Source organism: Artibeus jamaicensis, unplaced genomic scaffold, assembly GCF_021234435.1.
Source record: "Artibeus jamaicensis isolate MK-2021 breed Jamaican fruit bat unplaced genomic scaffold, CSHL_Jam_final contig_2259, whole genome shotgun sequence".
NCBI classification, from domain to species: Eukaryota; Metazoa; Chordata; class Mammalia; order Chiroptera; family Phyllostomidae; genus Artibeus; species Artibeus jamaicensis.
The window spans coordinates 3,774,835-3,799,156 of record NW_026521468.1 but is presented as its reverse complement, the minus strand read 5'-3'; the positions used below and the strand labels follow the sequence as shown (position 1 = coordinate 3,799,156).

At 41.1% G+C, this 24,322-nt stretch overlaps 1 protein-coding gene, 1 non-coding gene and 1 pseudogene across 5 annotated transcripts; 2 read left to right on the top strand and 1 right to left on the bottom strand.

The window, feature by feature from the left end:
- Positions 1-1,621: 1,621 nt before the first annotated feature.
- On the bottom strand, positions 1,622-24,322 carry SLFN11 (schlafen family member 11). Of its 4 annotated transcripts, none has more exons than XM_037167314.2 (6): positions 24,238-24,322; positions 22,974-23,139; positions 6,800-7,878; positions 5,587-5,715; positions 3,454-4,177; positions 1,622-3,206 (listed from the first exon to the last, which is right to left on the bottom strand). In XM_037167314.2, the coding sequence occupies exons 3-6, from the start codon at positions 7,860-7,862 to the stop codon at positions 2,402-2,404; spliced, it is 2,721 nt and encodes a 906-aa protein (XP_037023209.2). In that variant the 5' UTR covers positions 7,863-7,878; positions 22,974-23,139; positions 24,238-24,322; the 3' UTR covers positions 1,622-2,401. The 4 variants fall into 4 exon arrangements, with proteins under 4 accessions (XP_037023209.2, XP_037023208.2, XP_037023210.2 ...); XM_037167313.2 differs by having other exon boundaries at positions 6,800-7,875; XM_037167315.2 differs by having other exon boundaries at positions 6,800-7,863.
- Positions 9,067-16,463, top strand: LOC119065305 (prostaglandin E synthase 3-like; annotated as a pseudogene).
- Positions 11,555-11,661, top strand: LOC119065335 (U6 spliceosomal RNA). Its single transcript, XR_005085578.2, has one exon. It is a non-coding gene; the product is annotated as a U6 spliceosomal RNA (small nuclear RNA).

Genomic DNA, 24,322 nt, shown 5'->3' with positions numbered 1-24,322 from the left:
GTGGATTGAGTGTGGGCCTGTGAACCAAAGGATCGTGGTTCGATTCCCAGTCAGGGCACGTGCCTGGGTTGCAGGCCAGTTCCCAGCAGAGGGCACACGAGAGGCAACCACACCTTGATGTTTCTCTCCCTCTCTCCTTCCCTTCCCCTCTAAAGATAAATGAATAACATCTAATAAATAAATAAATAAAACATCTAGAAATAAACATATAAAGAAGTGTGTAAAATGGATGCGAAGAAAATTTTACAGTCACACTGGGTGGGGGACAGAAGGACACCTGAGCAGGAGGAATGACTAAATGTCCTACGAGGCAATAAGTATGCTTTCCACCCTCTCTCCTTCTGTGTTGCCCCTGCTGTAAGTATACAATTTCTGTATTGTCACATTTTCCATCACATATTATTTTGTCACTTTTCCCTCCAACTTTGTTTTTTTATTTTAGATCTAAGTTCATTATCGTCGATGTTCACTGACAGTGTTTGTGCCAATGTTTCTACAATCACCTCTTGGTTGAATGAGGTTCATCCTGTAAGTTCCTTAGGAAGCCTTCATGGGGTTGGTCCTCCTGAGTTTTTACAGGTACTCTCCACACTGAACAGACCATGGCTGCATAGAAAAGGTCACGCTTCCTTTCTGGGGCTCTTTTGTTGGTGTGGCTCCACTCTTTTCGGGCATGAAACATTCTTCGGAGCGGGCCAGTGCCAACCTGATACGTTTTGGAATGACAGTCTTTGTGGGGCTGCCAGTGGATTCTCCGACTTTATAGTCCAGCAGGTGTATGGTCCTATGGCCACGACTGGCCTCAGGGGAGGCTGAGCGTGGACTCCCCAATGTCATGTTTTCAAGACACGTGGTAGGCCCCTGTAATGTGTAGATTCCAGTGTCCTTTCATCTCCAACACATTCTACTGAGTTGTAATTTTAAATATTTGTTCTGTTCTACTGCTTTATATCACTCTTTGAAGGACTCCAATTATATACACACTGAAAATCCATTCCGTCTTTCGTATGTGTCTCCTCTCTAATCTTTTAAAAAAATCTCTTTACTTACTTTTTGGGGCTCTTCTCACTTATATTTTTAGATTTGTTATTCTGTTATCTATTGTGTTGATTATCTTTGTTCATCTTGTAATCTAGGCTTCCCTTCTGAAATCGTTCATTGGGGTTGCTCTTTTTTAAATTTTATTTTATTTATTTAAACTTAGAGGGGAAGGGAAGGAGAGAGGGAGAGAAACATCAGTGTGTGGTTGACTCTCGTGTATCCCTGCTGGGAACTGGCCTGCAACCCAGGCATGTGCCCTGACTGGGAATCGAACCACGATCCTTTGGTTCACAGGCCCACACTCAATCCACTGAGCTACACCAGCCAGGGCGTGGGTTGCTCTTCTCTTGACTGGCTGGGCGCACATTTCCCATTCTCTCTTTGTTGGGCCGTGTCTTATTGGTGCTCCTTTACTTCTGATCTGAGATATTCTCCTGTAGTTGCAGTTGCTTCATAACATTTTTCAAATTTCATGTTGAAATGTTGTGTGACAACATTCCTCTACTTCATGGCCATATTTTTTCTGGTGAGCCTTATTCTTTTGCTAATGTAGTGCACAATATAGTAAATTATTTTAGAAATTGGTCTTTACAGGAATAAATAGCAAGCTTCAGCTGAATGCGACTGTAACTTTTGCAGAAGACGTATTTATTGTTTAGACAGCCTGGGAACGGAACAGTCTGTGCCCGTAGCATCTCCCTAAGTCTGTGAAACTTCCTTGAGCTTTTTATGTCACTGACCCCTACAAAATAAACTCGGAGCCCATGTTCAGGGTCACTGTCTCTCCATCCAAGGACAATGCCCCACCTGGCCACCGCCCTTCCTTAACCTGTATTGTGTTGTGTTTTTCTTAATCTCCCATCACTCCACTCAGGGACCTCCACCTGGGGCTTGTTGAGTCAACCTAAGAAGCTCAAAGTTGGACACAGCAGGGCTATACAGATTAAAATCAGGTTAATGGTCCGATTCACATTACCCTTTGTTAAACTTAAGGGGCCACAGATTCTTGGACACTTTATAAAAACAAATGTGCACAGTTGTATGTTTTACTGCTGTTCCAAGTGCGGACAAAGAAAGAAATATCAACAATTCCCCTCTGGATTAGCAAACAAAACTTACTTTTTAATTTAAAACAATTGAATGTTAATCTAAATATGAATAGCAAAGCAAAAAAGTACCAGTTGATAGAATCAATCAGAATTATGCTTTTTAGAAGTTCGTTTTACAGGACATAGCAACAACTCTGAAGCCAGTTTTCTTACAAGGGTCCATTGTTAGAAATAATGCTTGTACGATGCAGACAAGTTATTCCTTTTCTGAAACTATGACAGAGAGAATATTTTGTCTCCATCAGCTCTCCTTAGGTTAGCATCAGAATATACAGGTGTTTCCTGGCCCTGGAAGCCAGACAGAGCAGAAGATTGTAGAAAACAGCTGGCTCAGCTGCCCGTGGATTGATTCCGAACACGATGTTTCTCTCCAGGCCTGAAAATCGACGGATACTGTCCAACACGATGTGATTGTCCATGACATCGGACGCATTTCTGAGCTGTATTAAATCAGTTTCCTCATTGGACTCAGAACTTTTTGTCACCCTCATTGCTGTTTGAAGCTTAGGTTTGTATTTTTCTATATCACTTGCTGTGCTGCAGAGCACAGCAATATCCTTGCAGGAATAACCTTGCTTCAAGAAAAACTGGCATTTCTGTGCTATATACGCCACCGCTTGATCCAAGTTCAAGCGCTTTATAATCTTACACTCACCTGGCACACCCTGAACCCATTCAGCTTCTTGGAACATCTTCAAGGACTCAGTGGGGATGTTAGATGGTGGATTTTCTCTGACCTCCTTCATTATTTTCTGTAGGTAGTTGGCTATCGGATCTGCATTGCGGACCACTCTAGTGAGCTCTTCTCTTGGATACTGGTTTTGGAAATGAGGGAGGCCACTCTTAACAATGTGACTGGTCTGAAAGTAGTCTAGAAAGATCCAGAGAATTCCCAGATTATCTTTTCCTGTCTGAGTGATGGTTTTCGCCTTCTCATACCAGTCCTTATCTTCAAGGCGGAAATTCTGAGCTTCATCGATGACGATGTGTTTAATATTTTTGAAGACAGTTCTCATGAAGGTTTTCCGGGTCACCGCATAGCAGATACTTTTATTACTGTAAAAATTAAAAGGAAAAAGAAAATAATAATATATATGAACAGTTAAAAAATTTAAATGACACACGGAGGTTTTCTCTAAGTATATGAAGGAGGAAAGTTACTCTCTCATACTCCTGTGTACTCAGGACTATGGTTATGCACCATTTACCATCCTATTCTCAAGGAGCAAAACGATTTGAGTAGAGGGAAGTATGGAATGAATTCAGACTGAACCTCATTTGGTGACAAGATCCAACTGCTTACCCGATAAAGTCCCTCAAAGGTTGGTTCTCACAAACATAGAGAATTTCATTTTCCTCACAATGAAACATATTCTTGATCTTCTCCATAATCTTCATGGCTATGATGGTCTTCCCGGTGCCGGGTAAGCCATGGATAAACAATTCTCTGGTCTTGTGAAGGTTTTTTGAGATGATCTTATACTGTTGGGCTGTCAGCAGATTTAAAATCTCACAGCCGACCTGGTCACTCAGGAAAGATGTGAAGCCGAGTAAGACAATCACCAGGGACTGCAGCAAGGTTTCCATTTGCTGGGTGTCTGCAAGGTTATAGGACTGAGGGTAGTCAATTAGAGAGCCTGACCCTTCAGAGGGGTCTGGATTGTTCTCAGGACTCAGCTGGAGGACCCTGGGCACAACATACAGCTTCCCGGTGTAGCCACCCGTGTTCACCAGCTTCTGCTTCAAAGTAAAGGCTGTGCGGGTGCAGTACAGCTGCCCGCCTGCATCCTGCTTCGTGAGAACGGTATAGAGAATGGGGGCGCTGTTCTGGGTCACCAGCAGAGCATCACAGATGACTTCCGGCTTCTCTGGCAAGTTCAGGTCCACTGCCCAGCTTCTAGAAAAGATCAAAATTCCCTGGGAGAGAGGATGTATTTGCTCATTAATTAATTTCTTCAGACCTTCATGCTCTGAGGATAGTTCCAGCCACAGGGATTCAGGTTTATATTGCAAACCTTCCGACGGCACTAGATATGGAGGGAATTATAAATTTGAGGTCAATATTGTATTTATTTTATGAGTAATTATAATTAATAAAAAGGAATTCTTATAGTTGCATTCAATTGTAATTAATCTGATGATAAATTAAAGATTTTTTGTGTATTTTTTTGTAAATATTATTATTTTATAATAAAGGAAAAGAAGCCTTGAAAACCTGACATGCTTTCTCTAAATCTATGTGCTCATTACATTTATGACCTTGAGAAATTCCTTAGTTTCTCTAAGACTGTGTTCCCTCATCTGTAAAATAATCAAACAAACAAAAACCATATTCTCTATGGTGAAGAAAAAATAACATAAAATACCCAGCTCATTGTAGCTGCTTGGGAAATGTTAGTTCTGTTCCCCTTCCTACTCTCAGAGTATTCAGATCTCAAATTTTCTCTGGACAGACCCCACTGATGGAGGTAGAAGGAGCCCTCCCAGGAAGAAGGTGCTCATTAAATGTTCGCAGAGAAGATGGACCATGTTAAATCCTTTATCAGCAGAATCTCCTGCAGTCCCCGACTGAGTCCCCTCAGGCCCTGAGGTTAGGCCCTGAGCTGCCTCTCTTGAAGCAAAACTCTGGCAGCACTCACAGATCAGGGCGAGACTGCATCCATCACAAGAGTCTCCCTCTGTCACACGGGAGCAAGGAACAATTATGTGACACAAGAATAGAGTCACACTGTAGGGGTTTAAACAGGTACTGTCCCTGCTTCTGAACCAAAATTTTGTGCTGTTAAACACAATTGTTTCTCCCTAAATGTGTTCATAATTGATCTTCATTTTATGTAGTGTTGCATCTTGACATAAATTTTTATTCCATTTAATATTCATAACAGGCACTCCTCTGGAGAATATGGCAGAGGTCGGGAATTTTTTTTTTTTTTTTTTTGCTCCTGGTGCAGTGTATGCCTCTAGTTCAACTATGGTATCCAATCTGGATGTTCATCAAAATCATGTGAATAAGCTCAATAAAAAATACATAATGAGATATTATCCCATATTCTAATTTATTGAGTCTGGAATGAGTAACCAGATATATGTACTTTTAAAAAATATATTTTAGCCTTTTTAAAAAGACTTTAATTATTTACTTTTAGAGAGAGGAGGGGAGAGAGAAAGAGAGGGATAGAAACATCAATGTGTGAGAGAAACATCGATTGGTTGCCTCTTGCACGCCCCCAACCAGGGACCTGCCCATCAATCCATGAGTGTGCCCTGACTGGGAATCAAACTGGCCACTTTTCAATTCACAGGACAATGCCCAACCCACTGTGTCACACCAGTAAGGGTTACTTTCTGGATTTTAAAAAACAAGCATCACCATTTACCTCCCCTTATCCCAGCATAGAAACTAGCTGGTGTCAAGTAGGCAAACCATAATTGCTACCTGGAAATAAAAGTTGCTGGAGATCTTTCTTATGTTCTAGGCCTTTCTTGGAGTACACTGGTCTGCTGAGAGGAGGCCCACTAGACAGACTCAGTTGAGACTCGAAGTCTTCAGAGAAGCGTTCAAGATCTTAAGAAAGAGAGAAAACATGTTATCCTGACATGTTAGTTCATCTTTTCACGACCAAAAGACCTTACCAGGAGGTGTGTTCTAGGACTGTCTGGGTAGTGTGACTTGAGAGATAATGGCAAGGCAATGCCCCATTCACCTAGTGAAGGCAAGTGTGTTTATTGCACATGGAGGTTGCCCAAACCCAACAATGGAGAGACATTATTTGGAAGTTTGGATGCGCTTCTCATTCAGTATAATTCTTCACTCTCTATGTCTAGATAGCATTTTGTTTCTATTTCTTTTTTTTGGTATGCAGCACATTCTTTTAGTAAACACGTATATACATGTAGTTTATTTCTGTGGTGCAAATATTCCTGCCATGAACAATTTTGAGCTACCAATGTGATATCTCTCAGTGCAGAGTTGGGAAGAAATGCACAGTAGCACAGCATTTTATAGTATTTCCCCCAGACAGATAAAATAGATGTAAATAACCTCACAAGCAAAGATAGTATTAAAATTAGTAAATAATTAGGTAGTAGTGAGTTTGTATTTATTACACTTGTTTTTAATATAATTGTAAGTTTATATAATAATTTTTAATAAGGACCATGTTTAACAACTGGCTCACAAAATTTCTGAAATTTTATTTTAAAATTTAATTTATTGATGTTTAGAGATCTGTTGTTCCACTTATTTATGCATTCATTGATTGATTCTTGTATGTACTGTGAACAGGAATCGAACCTGCAACCTCGGTGTGCTGGGTCACCACTTAAACCAACTGAGCTCCTCAGCTTGGGTGAAATTTTAATAAATGATTCCTGAAGCAGTAAGAGCTACTATAAGGCAACCATCTTCCCAAATTTTTCTTTTCATCTTCTGATGTGAAGAAAAATTACCTATTTTAAGACATTGATTTGGGCTTATAATTACCCAACAAAACTTTATCATGTATGGAAAGCAGGATTCTCAAAGACTCAAAAAACACAGAATTTAGTGGGTGTGAGAAGTTCAGAGCCTTAGGAAACAAAGAAAAACCTGTCTGATTTGAAGGAACTAGAGGTAGAAAAAGCACAGGACAGTTACTTTCCCCTCTTACCTGGGTCTGTGTCCATCACCATGTCTACCCATTCCTCAGTGGTCAGTCTGCAGACTTGCCCGCCTCTCACCAACCACGATTTGGGAGCTTCCGAGAACACTGCGCAGCAGAACTGCTGCACTTTGATGGCACAAACATAGCCATAGAACTTTCCTTTCTCTAACACATCCAAGAATTTGACTGTGAAAGTTATTTGGCGTTGGGATTGGCAAAAATGGACACAAGGTAGTTTGTTTATTGCATCCTCTATTATCTTTCTCAAAGAGTTACAGTCCAAATTTTCCTTAGCACATCCCAGAACTTTCTTGCTCTTATCATCCACTCCAATAAAAAGATAGCCATTTCCAGTGTTTGCAAATGCAGAGATGTACTGTGGAATTATGTTTCTAACGTATTGTTGGATGTGTTTTGTAGAGAACTGTTTGAACTCTACAGAATGAGACTCAGGAAAAGGCAGGATTTCACCACGATGAAGCTCTTTTCTTTGGAAGGTTTGTTCATCAGGAGTCAAGTTATGGAAATTTTCCTCTGACTCCATGAGAATATTGTTAGAAGGTCCATTCTCAAAAGTTTTTGCATCTTTTTCCTTCTTTTTCAGAAAATTACGTGCCTCTCTTGGTTTCATGGGAAGCACAGAGGTGCCAGATCTATGGTATAACGAAGTACCCAGACTGCAAATGCGGGGTTTGATGGCATCGTCTGCAGAGGAAGGGTCAGGTCTCCAAGATTTAACGAAAAGGTAAAAATGCCTCCCTTCTTGCTTGGTCTCAAAGAAAGTCTGCAAATCTGAAGACTGAATAAGTGTTCTCAAAGACTTTTCTAAATCCAGTCCCAGCTCCACAGGATGCTCATCGCTGTTTGCCATTTCCATCAGAACCACTCCTCCTCCTGAATTTAGTAAAGCACAGGCAGCCTGTGAAACTTTCTCCTTCTCTTGGTCTCTCTGAGTTTTCTGCAGCTTGTTTCTGTTCCCTTCACCAAAAGTTACTTTTCCTGCGTTGATGACCAAATCTGCGTAAGATGGTTCTACCACCAAAGATGAATTATGTTTCTCCATGTTCATTCTGCAACAGAAACTACTAAAAGACATATATCATGTTGACGAAGATGTAAAATGACATTCATTAATTCATTTGAAAATATTTCCTGAGTTCCTGCTAAGTGCTGGGGCTGGAGATTAAGGGGCAGATCAAGAATAAACATAGCTCTGCCTCTCAGAGCTTACTGTCTGAAGGGAAGCGGGGTTGGATGAAGCAGTTGTGGTGGGAAGGGTTTTGCAATAAACCATGGGAGAGATGATTGGCTCAGTAATGGCAATGGGGATAAAGAGGATCTGGGCCCATGGGAGAGACATGTAGAAAGTAAAATTATGATAACATGACCTGCATTGACCAGACAGAAATCAGGAGAAAGGACTAAAATTTAGTAACTGGGTTTTGGAATAGGCAACTGGGTAGTTAGTGATACCACTTATTGGCATAATAAAAAGGTTTTTTAATTGGCATCTTCTATTAGATTTGGGTGGTAGACACATTTGTGTGCATTATTTTGTTCTTTGTTGTTTTTTTGTAAGTTTGAAATATTTATAACATAAAAACAAAAATCTTCACCTCCAAAAAATGTAAAAGGAGAGTAGGGGGTGTAAACTCAGAGCATTAGTGAGGATGTGGTTGAACTCTTGGACTGTACACATTCCTAGGACAGGGTGGGAACTGCAGATGGATAGAGGGGGGGTGCTGATAAGTGGGAAAAAGAAGGATCAGTGGATTCTCTCCTCAGAGAACTGGCATTTGGAAGTGGTTCAGCAAATCGGTAAAACTCAACGGTACCACGGTGAGGAGGTCTCGTAAGGGGCTAACAGTTGGGTTGCCACCTGCAGTCACTTTTCTCCTTTGCTTCATTATAGGCTAAAGAATGTGATCAAGCCCAGCTGGTGTAGCTCAGCGGATTGAGCACAGGCCTGTGCAGCAAAGGGTCCCCAGTTTGATTCCCAGTCAGGGCACATGCCTGGGTTGCAGGCCAAGTCCCCAGTAGGAGACATATGAGAGGCAACCACACATTGATGTTTCTCTCCCACTCTTTCTCCTTTCCTTCCCCTCTCTCTAAAAATAAATAAGTAAAATATTTTTTAAAAAAAGAATGCAACCAAAACATTTTATTCTTCAATTTATTACCACCAAAAATGTTCAACGAGTGTTCACTGTGAGCACACTAAGTTCCGTGAGAGACACAAAGAGTCTGCCAGTTGGAGATTTTTGGTGTAGGTCATGACTTGGTATAAACAGTACATGGAAAAAACCCACAGCACTAAATGCCTACATTGGTAAGATTGGTAAAAATAGTGATTTTCTTCAAAAGTTAAAGAACTTAAGAAATAACTAGCATGGACTTCCGGCCAAGATGGAGACATAGGTAGACACACTGTACCTCATCACACAACCAAAAGGACAACAAAAATTAAGAAGCAAAAACCAACAAGATCTGACAGAAAATTGAACTGTATGGAAGTCTGACAACCATTCATCCAGACCAGTAAGAGGGGTGGAGTCGGAGGCCCACGGAGAGGGTTTGCGGCAGGAAAAAGTGGTGGTTGGCAGACCCCAGGCTCAGGGTGGCAATGAGCAGACCTAGTGAGGAGCGCAAGGTGGCTGTCTGACCCTGGTCATACACTTGGGCACAGATAAACCAGGTGAAAACGGCGAGTAAGACAGACTGCACAACCCAGGGCCCCAGCGACAGGAAATAAAGCCTAAAAGCACTGATTGAAAACACTTGTGGATGTTCAGGTGCAGGGGGAGACTCCTAGCCTCACAGGAGAGTTCGTTGGAGAGACCCTCAGGGTCCCAGTACGTACATAAGCCCACCCACCTGGGAACCAGCACCAAAAGGGCCCAATTTGCTCGGGGGAGCACAGAGGGAACTGAAATCCAAGAGAGAGCAGAACAAATGCCATTGTCCCCTCTCTGACCTCCCCCCACACATCCAGCATCAAAACCTAGCAATCGGGTTGCCCTGCCCTGGTGCTCCACCCCTTACTATGGAACAGGTGTGATCAGACCAAAACAAAATGGCTCCAATGGAAGAACAGCTCAAAGCCCCAGGGCCAATACTTCTAAGCAACCAGGGGATAGCCAACCTATCAGGTGCACAGTTCAAAGCACTGATGGTCAGGATGCTCACAGAACTGGTTGATTTTAGTCACAAATTAGAGGAACAAATGAAGGCCAAACCAATTGAAATGAAGGGAAATGCACAGGAAACCAATAGTGATGGGAAGGAAACTGAGACTCAAATCAAGGGAGTGGACCAAAAGGGAGAAAGAAATGACCAAACAGAAAAAAATGAAGAAACAAGAATTCAAAAACAATGAGAACAGGCTTAGGAACCTCCAGGACATCTTTAAATGTTCAAACATCCGAATTATAGGGGTACCAGAAGGGGAAGAGGAAAAGCAACAAGTGGAAAACTTATTTGAACAAATAATAAAGGAGAACTTTCCCAATCTGGCAAAGGAAATAGACTTCTGGGAAATCCAGGAAGCTCAGAGAGTCCCAAAGAAGGTGGACCCAAGAAGGAACATGCCAAGGCACATCATAATTATATTAGCCAAGATTAAAATGAAGGAGAGAATCCTAGAAGCAGCAAGAGATAAGGGGACAGTCACCTACAAAGGAGTTCCCATCGGACTGTCAGCTGATTTCTCAAAAGAGATCTGACAGGCAAGAAGGGGCTGAAAAGAGGTATTCCAAGTCATGAAAGGCAAGGACCTACAACCAAGATTGCTCTATCCAGCAAAGCTTTCATTTAGAATGGAAGGGCAGATAAAGTGCTTCTCAGATAAGATCAAATTCAAGGAGTTCATCATCACCAAGCCCTTATTATATGAAATGTTAAAGGAACTTATTTAAGAAAAAAAAGATAAAAAAGATGAACAGTGAAAGGACAGCAAACTCACAGTTATTAACAACCACACCTAAAACAAAAGCAATCTAAGAGGACAGCTAGATCAGGAGCAGAACCATAGAAATGAAGATCACATGGAAAGTTAGCAACAGGGAAGTGGAAGGGGGAGAGAGGAAGAAGGTACAGAGAATAAGTAGCATAGATGGTGGGGAGAAAATAGGGGGAGGGCAAGAGTAGTATGGGAAATATAGAAGCTAAAGAACTTGTGACACATGGACATGAACTAAAGGGGGGGAATGTGGGTGGGAGGGGGTGTGCAGGGTGGAGGGGAATGAAAGGGGGGAAATGGGACAACTGTAATGGCACAATCATAAAATATATTTAAAATTTTTTAAAGATTTGAAAGATAATCAATAAATGGGAAATTCTGGTAGATTTTTTCTTCTAAAATACAAAGTAAGAATATTTTGTTCCACCAAAATATATGTTTTTAAAAATATTTTATTTATTTATTTTTAGAGAGGAGAAGGGAAGGAGAAAGAATGGGAGAGAAACATCAATGTGTGGTTGCCTCTAATATGTCCCCTACTGGGGACCTGGCCTGCAACCCAAGCATGTGCCCTGACTGGGAATCAAACTGGGGACCCTTTGCTTCACAGGCCTGTGCTCAATCCACTGAGCTACACCAGCCAGGGCCCAAAATATACGTTAAGAATTTTAAAAACATAAATGAAATGTTTTTAAAATATAGGCAAAAAAGCAAACTGGTTTAATTAAAACCTTGAGAACTTAGATAAATCAATTACAGAGTAAAACATCTGGACAGTTACCAAAGAAAATTTTACAAAGTACGTGCTCGTTTTGGCAACACATATACTAAAATTGGAACGATACAGAGAAGACTAGCATGGCCCCCGCGCAAGGATGACACGCGAATTCGTGAAGCGTTCCATATTTTTGTGTTGGGAGAACTGGACAGCTACATGCAAAAAAATGATACTTGAGCACCAACTTACACCATATACCAAAATAAATTCAAGGAGGATAAAAGACTTAAATATAAGCCATGACATCATTAAAGTCCTAGAGGAGAACATCGGCAAGAAAATCTCAGATATTTCATGCAGGAACATTTTTACTGATATGTCCCCTAGAGCAAGGAATATAAAGGAAAGAATAAACAAATGGAATCTCATCAAAATAAAAAACTTCTGCATGGCTAAAGAAAACAGTATTAAATTAAAAAGACAGCCAACTGTATGGGAAAACATATTTGCCAATGATACCTCAGACGAAGGTTTAATGTCTAAAATATACAAAGAACTTACACGACTCCACTCTAGGAAGACATTGAACCCAATTAAAAAATGGGAAAAGGACTTGAACAGACACTTCTCCAAGAAGGACATCCAGAGACACATGAAGAGATGCTCAATATCGTTAGCTATCAGAGAGATACAAATTAAACCACAAGTACAAGTACAAACCACAATGAGATACTACTTCACACCGGTCAGGATGGCTATCATAAACAAAGCAACAAACAACAAATGTTGGAGAGGTTGTGGGGAAAAGGGGACCTTAGTTCACTGTTGGTGGGATTGCAGACTGGTACAACCATTATGGAAAACAGTATGGAATTTTCTCAGAAAAATAAAAATCAACCTGCCTTTTGACCCAGCAATTCCACTGCTAGGATTATATCCTAAGAATCCTAAAACATCAATTTCAAAGAACCTATGCACCACAATGTTCATAGCAGCACAATTTACTATAGCCAAGAGTTGGAAGCAACCTAGGTGCCCGTCAGTAAATGAATGGATCAAAATATTGTGGTACATATACACAATGGAATTCTATGCAGGAGAAAGAAAGAAGGAGCTCCTACTCTTTGCAACAACATGGATGGAACTGGAAAGCATTATGCTGAGTGAAATAGGCCAGGGGTTGAAAGACAAATTCCATATGATCTCACCTTTAACAGGAAGCTAAATAACAAAACGAACAATCAAGCAGAAAAAGAAAACAAAGACACTGAAATAGAGAACAAGGGGACAGCGACCAGAGGGGAGAGGAAAGGGAATCTAAGGGGAAAAAGGGGGAGGGATTTGGAGGAACAAATAGGAAGGACACAGGGACGAGAACAAAGGGGTGGAAATGGGAGGGAGGTGGGGAGCATGGGGTGGGGGAGGCTGGGATGGGAGAAATAGACAAAAAACTGTACTTGAAAAATAAGTAAATAAAATTTTTTAAAAAAAGAAAAAGAAAATTTTACAAAGTACATGGCTCCATTGAGCTTACTGGAGAAAAGTTAAATGCACATTGCTAAGTGAAAGAAGCCAGTCTAGTAAGGGTACATACTATATGATTCCAACTATATGACATTCTGGAAAAGATAAAACTATGGAGACAGTAAAAAGATCAATGGCTCTCAGTGGTTCAGGGAGGGAGGGGTTAATAAGCAGAGTACAGAAGATTTTTAGAACCTATAGTATGATCATGGATACATGTCATTATACATTTGTCCAAACCCATTGAATGTAGGACACCAAGAATGAACCACATGTAAACTGTGGGCTTTGGAATGATTACAATGTGTCACTGCAGGTTCATGAACTGTAACCAGTGTTCCCCTCTGGTAGGGGATGTTCATCACAAGAGAGGTTGGGAATTTGTAGTGGCAAGAACAGATCTCTGTACCTTCCTCTCAATTTTGCTGTGAGCCCAAAACTTATGTTAAAAAATCGTATTTTAAAAAACAAGATAGATAAGCCAAATGTAAAAGAGAGAAATAAGACCAGTATATATACACATGCCAAAACATTAGTGGCCACAGGCAGAAATCCCTATCAAGATCCAGGATCAAAAGTTTTGATAGAAGAAGAGTAGGTAAGTCAAGTCTAGGTGAAAACTGGGAGGATGCTAGGAAGGATTGTGTTTGTGCCTCTCCTTATGGTCTGAAATATATTACTGAGCTAAGCACTGTACCAAAAAGTGTACATACATTATCTCACTACCTCCCCACAACAAACACGATTATCTTCATTTTACCGAGGAGCACACTGGAGCTGGTGAATGTGCCTAGGATCACATGGATAATGCTTTGCAGTCAGTGATATCTGACTCTAAAGTGTAAAGTTCCTTATCAAAACCTAGGTTCTTAATCATCATGCAAACTAGTGTCTTCAATTATTAAGCCTCCTAGGAGTGGAGAAGTTCAGAGGACGGAAAGGTTCTCAGGATTTTTTGATAGTATAACCATTCCAGCACAATCTTCCTGACGTTGGTTATTACATTCATTTTATATAACACATATGACAATAAAAGCCCAAAAAATACACATGGGTCAATTTCTAAGAACAAATAGGCCAACATCATATACAAAATGTTTCCAGAAAGAACACCTCAGCACATTAAAAATGTCTTGAGATCCAGGAAAGACAGAAAAATTTTCTGTCTTGAACACGATGGAAAAATTATCAACCATAATGGAAACAGAATTTACCTATATAAAAATTTTAAGTTTCTACATGACAAAAGACATCATAAAATGTTAGAAAGACAACATAAAGGGAAAATGAAACTGTCCCTATTTACAGATGATATCGTGGTGAACCTAGAAAATTCCAAGCATGCCTTGGACTAATAAATGAGTTAGCAGGGCCTCAGGGTACAAAATCAACATACAAAAATCAATGGTACTTCTGTATACTAGCAATGAACGTGTGGAAAGCAAAATTATAATTATAATAGAAGTTATAATCATGTAAAAAAAAGCTTAGGTATAACTCTAACAAAACATGGATAGGACTAATACTAAAACTTCCAAAGTGCTAATGAGAGAAATTGAGGGAGATCTAATAATGAAGAGATACCCTGTATTCATGCCCTGTAGCCCTCAAGGTAGTAAAGCTGTTCATTCTCCCCCAAACTGAGTTGTACGTTTAACACAATTCCTATCAAAATCCCAACAAGATGTTCTGTACATACAGATAAAATTATTCTAAAATATTTACAGAAAGGCATAAGAACTGAATTAGTTAACACAACTTTGAAAAAGAAAAATGTGCAAGAAATCACTCTCCCTGACAGTAGGACTTAATATATGGCTCAGTGATCTGAACAGTGTGTCTTAGCAAAGAAATGACACATAGATCAATGGAACAAAATTGAGAACCCAGAAGTAGCCCCACATGAGTACAGTCAACTGATTTTGCAAAAACAATTCACCAGATGAATAATCTTTTTGACAAATGGTGCTGAAACAACTGGATGCCCGTAGGCAAAGAAAAAAAAAAAAAGAACCTTGACCTAAACCTCATAGTTGACACTTCACAAAAAAAAAAAAAAAAATCGAAACAAAACAAAACAAAAAATTCTTACAATGGATCAAAGAGTTACATGTAAAATGATAAAGTACTTGTAAGATAACACAGGAGAAACTCCTGTTGACCCTCGGTCTTGGTAAAGTGTTCTTAGATGACACCAAAAATAAAATCTGTAGAAGTAGAAAATCAATAATATGAATTGCACCAAAACTTTAACACTTTCCTCTGCAAAAGATCCTGTTTTTTAAAAAAATGAGAGGATGCCCTGACTGGATAGTTCAGTTGGTGGGGGCGTCCTCTCCTACACCAAAAGGTTGTCAATCCGAGTCTGATGCACACAAGAAGCAACCTACAGATGTTTCTCTCACATTCTCATTCTCCCTTTCTCCACCCCACCTCCCTCTCTCTCTCTCCCCTTTCCTATCTTTCTAAAATCCATAAACATATCCTCAGGTGAGGACTTAAAAAGGAAGGGAGGGAGGGAGAGAGAAAGGGAAAGTTGGGGGAGAGAGAGAGGAAAGAAGGAAGGAAGGAAGGCAAGCTATATACAAGGAGAATATATTTGCAAATCACATATCTGACAACCCAAATCTAGAATACATAAAGAGCTGTAAAATTCAACAGTCAAAAAACAATTTCTCGCAAAACTAGGAGTAAAGCGAAACTTCCTCAGCTTGATAACGAATGTTTGTAGGGCATTTCCCTGCATCAGCAGCCACCATCCTGCCTCACCGGCCCTTACTTCTCACGGGCTCATTCCCCATCCACAGGCCCCTTTTTGTCATTTTCCTCTTCTCCCAAACTGGAGGAGTGACTCTCTCCACACAGCGTTCTGGGGACCCAGGTCGAGCCCGCCTGCCACCTAAGGGAAGCTAAAGGAGACTGCACCTAGGAGGAAGCCTTGAAGTTGCCATTGCCCGGACCACTTATTCACCTGTCCCCTTACCCTCTTCAGGATGCTGCTGTGAAGCGAAACAAATGACCAAAGGGACTATGTCTTAACTGAATTTTGTATTGAAGACAGTTAAGATATCAACGTAAACTTTGAAATGTCCAAACTTATTCATTTGTCTTAGAGAAAGTGAACATTTTAAACATATAAATGAAAGCGATCTGTTTTCACTGTGCTGATCCAGACGATTCCAAGAATAAAAGAACAAACAGATCAATTTTATGTTTACAAAATGGAGAATCTGGCCAGTCATAGCCAAGATTAACAGAAGAAAGGGCAAAACTTAATTGGCTTAGTATGGACTTCAATTCATTGAAAAGACTGGGAAGATGATCCAGGTGAATAGATGTCCAACGTTGATCATTTCTCTAAGACGATGAACAACTTGGGTGGTGATGAAGATGCAGATTTGCCAGAAGTAGATGGAGCAGATGATAATTCAGAAGACAGTGATGATGAAAACATGCCAGAACTGCAGTAAGAAATGTTGTTACCAAGTTTTGAGGGGAGGCAGGAAACCACTTCTCCACAAGATTTCGTAATTCAAGTAATTCCTGACTTGATAGCTTTTAAGAACAGATGCTGCATTTGCCCTCTTTAACCCACTTTTCAACCTGTTTGTTTTCTTAAAAGCTTCACTAAGAGTTGATATGTAGCACCGTATGGGGCAATTTTAAGTCAGCTAAAGCAATAACCTTATGCATGAACATTTCTCAGACTTCATGACACTGTTGAGGTCCTAGGCAATTGATACAGCAGTTGTGATAAATAAAAACATTTTACCTAAGTCTCCTTTACCTCATAACATAGATACAAACATGATAGCAGGCTCTTGGATTATAGTAGAACATGGACTTGAAAGCACTTGAACAAATTGGTTAATATATCAAACTGGTAACCATATACTGTTCTTCTGGTATATTCTTCAAGATCATTTTACTAAAGTTTTATTTTTCAAAAAAATTTACTTCATATTATTGCACACAGTGATCACTTCTCAGTGCTCCAATATATCTTAGCTAAAACTAGTGAACGCCCTATCTTAGATGGATTTTGAAGCCCATATATTTGGTATGGTTTGCCCCTTTATAAAAGAATATTTATAAAGAAAAACCTATAACTAACATCATACTCAATGGTGAGAAACTAGATGCTTTACCACTAAGATCAGGACCAATGTAAGGATGTCCCTTCCCACAGCTCTTATTCAACATGGTACTAGAAGTACCATGGTACCGGTTAATGCAATAAGACAGGAAAAGAAGATAAGAGGTATACAGACTGGGAACAGAAAAGTAAAACTGTCTTTGTTCACAGATGACATGATCACCTATGTAGAAAATCCCAAAGAATCAATGCAAAAAACCTCTAGGAACTAATTAGTGATTATAGCAGTGCTGCAGGATTAATATACAAAAGTCAATTGAGGTATTTTTAAAGATTTTATTTATTTATCTTTAGAGGAGAAGGGAAGGAGAGAGGGAGAGAAATATCAGTGTACGGTTGCCTCTTGTGCATCCCCTGCTGGGAACTGACCTGCAACCCAGACTGGGAATTGAACCATGATCATCTGGTTTGCAGGCCCAGGCTCAATCCACTGAGTTACATCAGCCAGGTCAACTGATATTTTTATATACTAGCACAGAACAATTGAAAATTTAAAAAATATTTTATATTGATTATGCCATTACAGTTGTCCTATCCCCCCCTTCATTCCCCTCCACCCTGCCCCCTCACCCCCACCATTCCCCCCTTTAGTTTATGACCATGTGTCTCGAGTTTTTTAGATTCTATATTTCCCATGCTATTCTTGCCCTCCCCCTATCTACTTTCTACCTACCACCTATGCTACTTATTTTCTGTACCTTCTCCCCCCTTCTCCTCCTTCCACTCCCCTGTTGCTAACCCACCATGAGATCTTCATTTCTATGGTTCCACTCCTGATCTAGCTGTCCTCTTAGTTTGCTTTTGTTTTAGGTGTGGTTCTTTTTTTTTTTTAAATAAATTTATTTATTTATTTTTTAATTGTTTATGCTGTTACAGTTGTTCTATTCCCCCCTTCATTCCCCTCCACCCTGCCCCCCCAACCCCACCATTACCCCCCTTTAGCTTATGTCCATGTGTCTCAAGTCCTTTAGGTTCTATATTTCCCATACTATTCTTGCCCCCCCATCTATTTTCTATCTACTGTCTATGCTACTTGTTTTCTGTACCTTCTCTCCCCGTCTCCTCCTCCCACTCCCCTGTTGCTAACCCTCCTTGAGATCTTCATTTCTATGTTTCCACTCCTGATCTAGCTGTCCTTTTAGTTTGCTTTCGTTTTAGGTGTGGTTCTTAATAACTGTGAGTTTGCTGTCCTTTCACTGTTCATCTTTTTTATCTTCTTTTTCTTAAATAAGTTCCTTTAACATTTCATATAATAAGGGCTTGGTGATGATGAACTCCTTGAATTTGATCTTATCTGAGAAGCACTTTATCTGCCCTTCCATTCTAAATGAAAGCTTTGCTGGATAGAGCAATCTTGGTTGTAGGTCTTTGGTTTTCATGACTTGGAATATTTCTTTCCAGCCCCTTCTTGCCTGTAAGGTCTCTTTTGAGAAATCAGCTGACAGTCTGATGGGAACTCCTTTGTAGGTGACTGTCCCCTTATCTCTTGCTGCTTCTAGGATTCTCTCCTTCATTTTAATCTTGGCTAATATAATTATGATGTGCCTTGGTGTATTCCTTCTTGGATCCACCTTCTTTGGGACTCTCTGAGCTTCCTGGATTTCCCAGAAGTCTATTTCCTTTGCCAGATTGGGAAAGTTCTCCTTTATTATTTGTTCAAATAAGTTTTCCACTTGTTGCTCTTCCTCTTCTCCTTCTGGTACCCCTGTAATTCAGATGTTGGAATATTTAAAGATGTCCTGGAGGTTCCTAAGCCTGTCCTCATTGTTTTTGAATTCTTGTTTCTTCATTCTTTTCTGTTTGGCCATTTTTTTCTTCTTTCTGGTCCACTCCCTTGATTTGAGTCCCAGTTTCCTTCCCATCACTATTGGTTTCCTGTGCATTTCCCTTCATTTCAATTGGTTTGGCCTTCATTTGTTCCTCTAATTTGTGACTAAAATCAACCAGTTCTGTGAGCATCCTGACCATCAGTGCTTTGAACTGTGCATCTGATAGGTTGGCTATCTCCTGGTCGCTTAAAAGTATTGGCTCTGGGGCTTTGAGCTGTTCTTCTTGATCCATAATCTTTTGGTCTGTTCGCGCCTGTTACATATGAGGGCCAGAACTTTTGGTGTTCACCAGGGCAGAGTGACCCAGTTGCTAGGTTGTGATGCTGGATGTGGGGGCGGGGTCAGAGAGGGAGCAATGGCATTTGTTCTGCTCTCTCTTGGATTTCAGTCCCCTCTGCTGCTTCCTGAAAGCAAACCAGGCCCCCCTGGTGCTGGCTCCTGGATGTGTGGGCCTGTGCACCATCCAGGACCCTGTGGGTCTCCAAAAAACTCTCTGTGAGCCTGGGAGCTTCTCCGGGCACCCCGACCCCAAAAGTTTTTTCAATTGGTGCTTTTAGGCTTTAATTCCCGTCGCTGGGGCCCTAGCCTGTGTGGTCTGTCTCACTGATTACTTCTTCGCCTGGTTTATCTGAGTGTGAATGTGCGATCCCAGTGTACAGCTGCCTTGCACCCTCACTGGGTCCGTCCATTGCCGACCCACGCCTGGGATCTGCCAACCGCCACCCGCGTGCCTGGGTCAGTCCGGCTGCTTTTTCCTGCACGACCTTGCTCTGCTCAGCCAGCTGCTGACTGTGCCGCTCTTACCCATCTGGCTGAATGGTTCGTTGTTGTCAGACTTCAGTACAGTTCAATTTTCTGTGTTTTGGTTGCGTTTTTGTTACTAAAACTTTGTTGTTTTTAAACTTGGTTGTGTGAGGAGGCACAGTGTTTCCACCTACGCTTCCATCTTGGTCAGAAGTCAGAATAATTGAAATTTTAAATTAAAAATATAATGTCACTTACATTAGCAGCAAAAAATGAAACGAAATACTTAGGTATAAATATAACAAAAGAGATACATGCTCTGCATGTGGAAAACAAAATTCTGTTGAAAGAAATCAAAGGGGGTGTAAATAAATGGAGAGATATTCCATGTGCATGGATGAGAAGATTTAATATTGTCAAAAGATCAGTTCTTCTCAACGGTATCTATAGACTTAATGCAACCTCAATAAAAATCTCAGCAATTATTTCGTGGCTATCAGCAAACTGGTTCAAAGGTTCACATAGAAGGGCAAAAGACTCAGAATAGCCAACACAATATTGAAAGACAAGAACCAAGTCAAAAGACTGACAATATCAACTTCAAGGCCTGCTATTGAAATTACTTATTATAATAATCAAGACAGTGTAAAGTTAGCCCTGGCTGGTGTGGCTCAGTGGATTGAGTTCAGGCTGCGAACCAAAGGGTTGCCAGTTCAATTCCCAGTCAGGGCACAGGCCTGGGTTGCAGTCCAGGTCGCCAGTGGGGGCATATGAGAGGCAACCACACACTGATGTTTCTCTACCTCTCTTTCTCCCTCCCTTCCCCTCTCTCTAAAATATAAAATAAAATAAAATATTTTTTTAAAAAAAAGACAGTGTGAAGTGGATGAGAAGTAGACAAATAGGTCAGTGGAACAGATGAGAGTCCAGAAACAGACCCACAGAAAGACAGTCAACTGATCTCTGACAAAGCAGCAAAGGGAGTTCAACAAATAAAGGATAGTCTTTTTCAACAAATGGTGCTGAAAAAACTGGACATCCACATGCACAACCATGAGCCTAGAAACAGAGCTACATCTTTCACAAAAATTAATTCAGAACTAACAATGAACCCAATCTAAAATGCAAAACCATTACTCTTAGAAAATAACACAGGAGATAATCTGGGTGAAGTTGTGTTTGCTAATGACATTTTAGATACATGATTCATTTAAAAAATGGGTATGTTAGACTTCATTAAAATTAAAAACTTCTAGCCCGGCTGGTGTAGCTCAGTGGATTGAGTACAGGTTTGGGAACCAAAGGATCGCAGTTTGACTCCCAGTCAGGGCACATGCCTGGGTTGTGGTTCAGGTGCCCAGAAGGGGGTGCACAAGAGACAACCCTACGTTGATGTTTCTCTCTCTCTCTCTCTCTCTTCCCTCTCTCTAAAACTAAATAAAATCTTTGTTAAAAAACAGGAAGATGTTTTAACTTGAGAAAGCCTTGCAGCAACATCACTTTCAGCACCGCCCCCCCTCCCCCCCCACTCCCTTTCACTTCCTCCTCTCACCCTTTCCACTTGGCTGCACACTGCCCTTCGGCCCTGTCCACCTTGAGCCTGTGCTGGCTGACTCCTTGCTGAGGAGCTTGCTGGCAGCTTGCTGAGGCCCCCCACCTCCATCCCAGCATGGGGCGCTTCCCCCACTGTGTTCAACGTCTACAACATCCCCGCAGAGCCCTGGCCAGTGAGGCTTCCGCAGGACCGCGTCGGGGCCGCAGGACTGGCGCGGGCTCCCGGGAGCAAAGCCGTGTGTCTGCAGGACAGCGTGCACTGCTTTGGAAATGGGGCATAGAGTGGTCCGGGGCATGGGGAGCCGAGCCTCTGCGTGTGAGCCCGAGGGGAACAATAGAATTAGGAGGTAGGGTTATGATCCCTCAGCTCTGAGAACGTTACGTACGATCCACAAAGAAACAACAGACCCGTCCTAGAACCTGGCTCCGCCTGCCCCACACATTATGCTGTTTTGTATTTCACACAGACGAAGAGAAAAGGTATGGCCTGCTCAGAATTAGAATTGGAGTTAGTTGATCTCTGATTTATTTCTTCCCCCGACCTCGGTGCTATAATTATGGTCTCCAATAGGTCGTTGTTCACACATATATGAAAATAGTTTATTTAATTTAGGGCTAAATAATTATCTTACATTTATGGCTGAAGTAATAAAAACATTTATATTGTAAACGTGAGTATAGCAATTGATGTCTACAGAAAATATCCAGCATACACGTAGGTGCTGTCTGTGTCTAGTAAAATAAATATTTGTTGTTACAGATGATTGTTTTCCTAGTTTAGAACGGCAGATATTTCTCAACTGTGCACCTGCTGAAGTTTTGTGTTTTTTTTAAAGATTTTATATTTAGAAAGAGGGGAAGGGAAGGAGAAAGAGAGGGAGAGAAACATCAATGTATGGTTGCCTCTCATGAGCCCTGCATTGGGGAGCTGGCCTGCAACCCAGGCATGTGCCCTGACTGGGAATGGAACCTACAAGCTTTTGGGGTGCAGGCCCATGCTCAATCCACTGAGCTATATCAGCCAGGGCTGAGGTATTATTCATAGTTATCTATTCATTTGTGCCCTATCACCAAAAAGATATGAAGAAGCAATTTGTTTAAAAGCACTGCAAAGTAATTTTAATTAATGTTGGTAAATAAAATAACCACAAGTACTTTTGACACAAAAATAATCTGGAAAATCCAATTAGATCAGAACTTCCCAATCAATATATCTTAAATTTCTCCTAAAAGTAAAATTATTTATGAAATAAATATTTATGAAAGTGAAATATATTATGAAAAGCAAACCAACAAAACCGATGAAATATTCCAATGGTCATCTCTTCCTGCCAAAGTCCTAACTCCTCCCGGTCCCATTGAAAGTGTATCCCCAGAGCTTTGACAAGTCTCCCCCGCAACCCTGTACACCATGCCAATCTCAGAGCTCAGCCAGGTCGTCTGGGCTGGAGTCTCGGGTGGCTGGCCTGAGCGAGAAGGTGAGTCCCATCCACAGAACAGTTCTGCCTATTTCACTTAAGGAACAGGGGCCATTTATGTCCCCCTCCACCTCCTGCCTGAACATACAGATAAGACGTATCTGGAAGGGTCATAGGGTAGATTTTCCATTTTAGAGGGTTTTGAGGTTTTTTTTTTTTTTAATCTCTTTTTCTGTTGAATAGGCAAGGCTTGGTTCTTTCCAGGCAGCCTGTACTTACCTTGGGTGTTAGATTTTTCAGGGTTAAGATGTTAAAGAGAAAACTCCTGGAGTCCTGTTCTGTCCAGCGGTCAGCAGCTTTTGACTGAGGGCTATGGTAAGAACTGGCTCTGAAATCTGAGCCCCCTGGAGAAATACCAGCCGGGAAAGAGTACAGGTTTCAGTTCCTGAAAATCAGAATTACACTGTTTACTTTTTTAGGTTGGTTTCTCTGAAAACTGAGATAAAGGCCTGATTGCCCAACAGACTAGATTAGAATGCTCTCACCTCTTAATGTCTAGCTTCGAGAAGAAAAAAAAAACGTTTCCTGTTTCTCAACAAAAACTTGGCATTTCGATAAGTTGGGGAAGGCTAGTTAGCTCTGGTTTGACTCTGAGGAACTGTATACCACAGGGAGTACTTTAAACTCCTTGGAGAACAAGGCTACAGAAAAGCCTATCTGGATAATGGGGGGAAAAGGGTGAAGGATTTTCCGGAACAACTATAAAGAACACAGGAACAAAACCAACGAGGGTGGAATCAGAGAAGGGAGGTGGGGATGGCTGGGGATGGCAGGAGAGGTGGAGCTCAAAGTCAGACAACGTAGTTGAACAACAGTAAAGTTGAAAAATGAAGAAGAAAAGAAAAGCCAATCTGGATAAGCACCAAAGTATTGTTAAGAATTACGTTCTGGGGAGTGGAGTTGGAAAGGAAGAAGGTGGACAGGGAGGAATTGCTACTGAGCACCATAAGCCTGAACTACTCAAGAAATATTTAATGCACTAAGGTGGGGGAGGGGAATGGTAGAGCCAGATAGAGAATTAAGCTGTACAGCTCACTGACTTTCTTAATTTTTCTAGTAGCCTCTACAATCCCAACGGTTATAGCTGAAACTTCTACGGGATCTCCTGTTGTTGACCTGGCCGCTAATGCCATTAGCATTAGCCTGCTAATTGTTCTGTTTCTCCTACTTGCTGCTTTGACCTGCAACTTCCCTTCAGAACCCACACAAGCCACAGTCCCTTGAACTCCAGTTTGGTTTCTTTTACGTGTCCATCCTTATAGATCTCGAGAATTATTACAGTATGGCTTTAGCAATTATTTTTAACTCTGAGGAAAGGTGTGCACTAGAGGGAATTTAGCCTCAGATGTCACGAACCAGCATTTTATCCTGTCCGTAACCAGTGCTGTGACTGGACGTGCCCTTGTGGTTCCTATTATGACTGCAAGACGCCCTTCAGCGATAATCATCAGGTAATTGAGAAGCATAAAGATTTATTACTTACAGGACTCGGAGTTGGACCGCACTCTTTAGCCTGTGGTGAGGTTGCAGGAAGAGAGAGAAAAGGAAGGTGCACTGGTGTGGTGTTT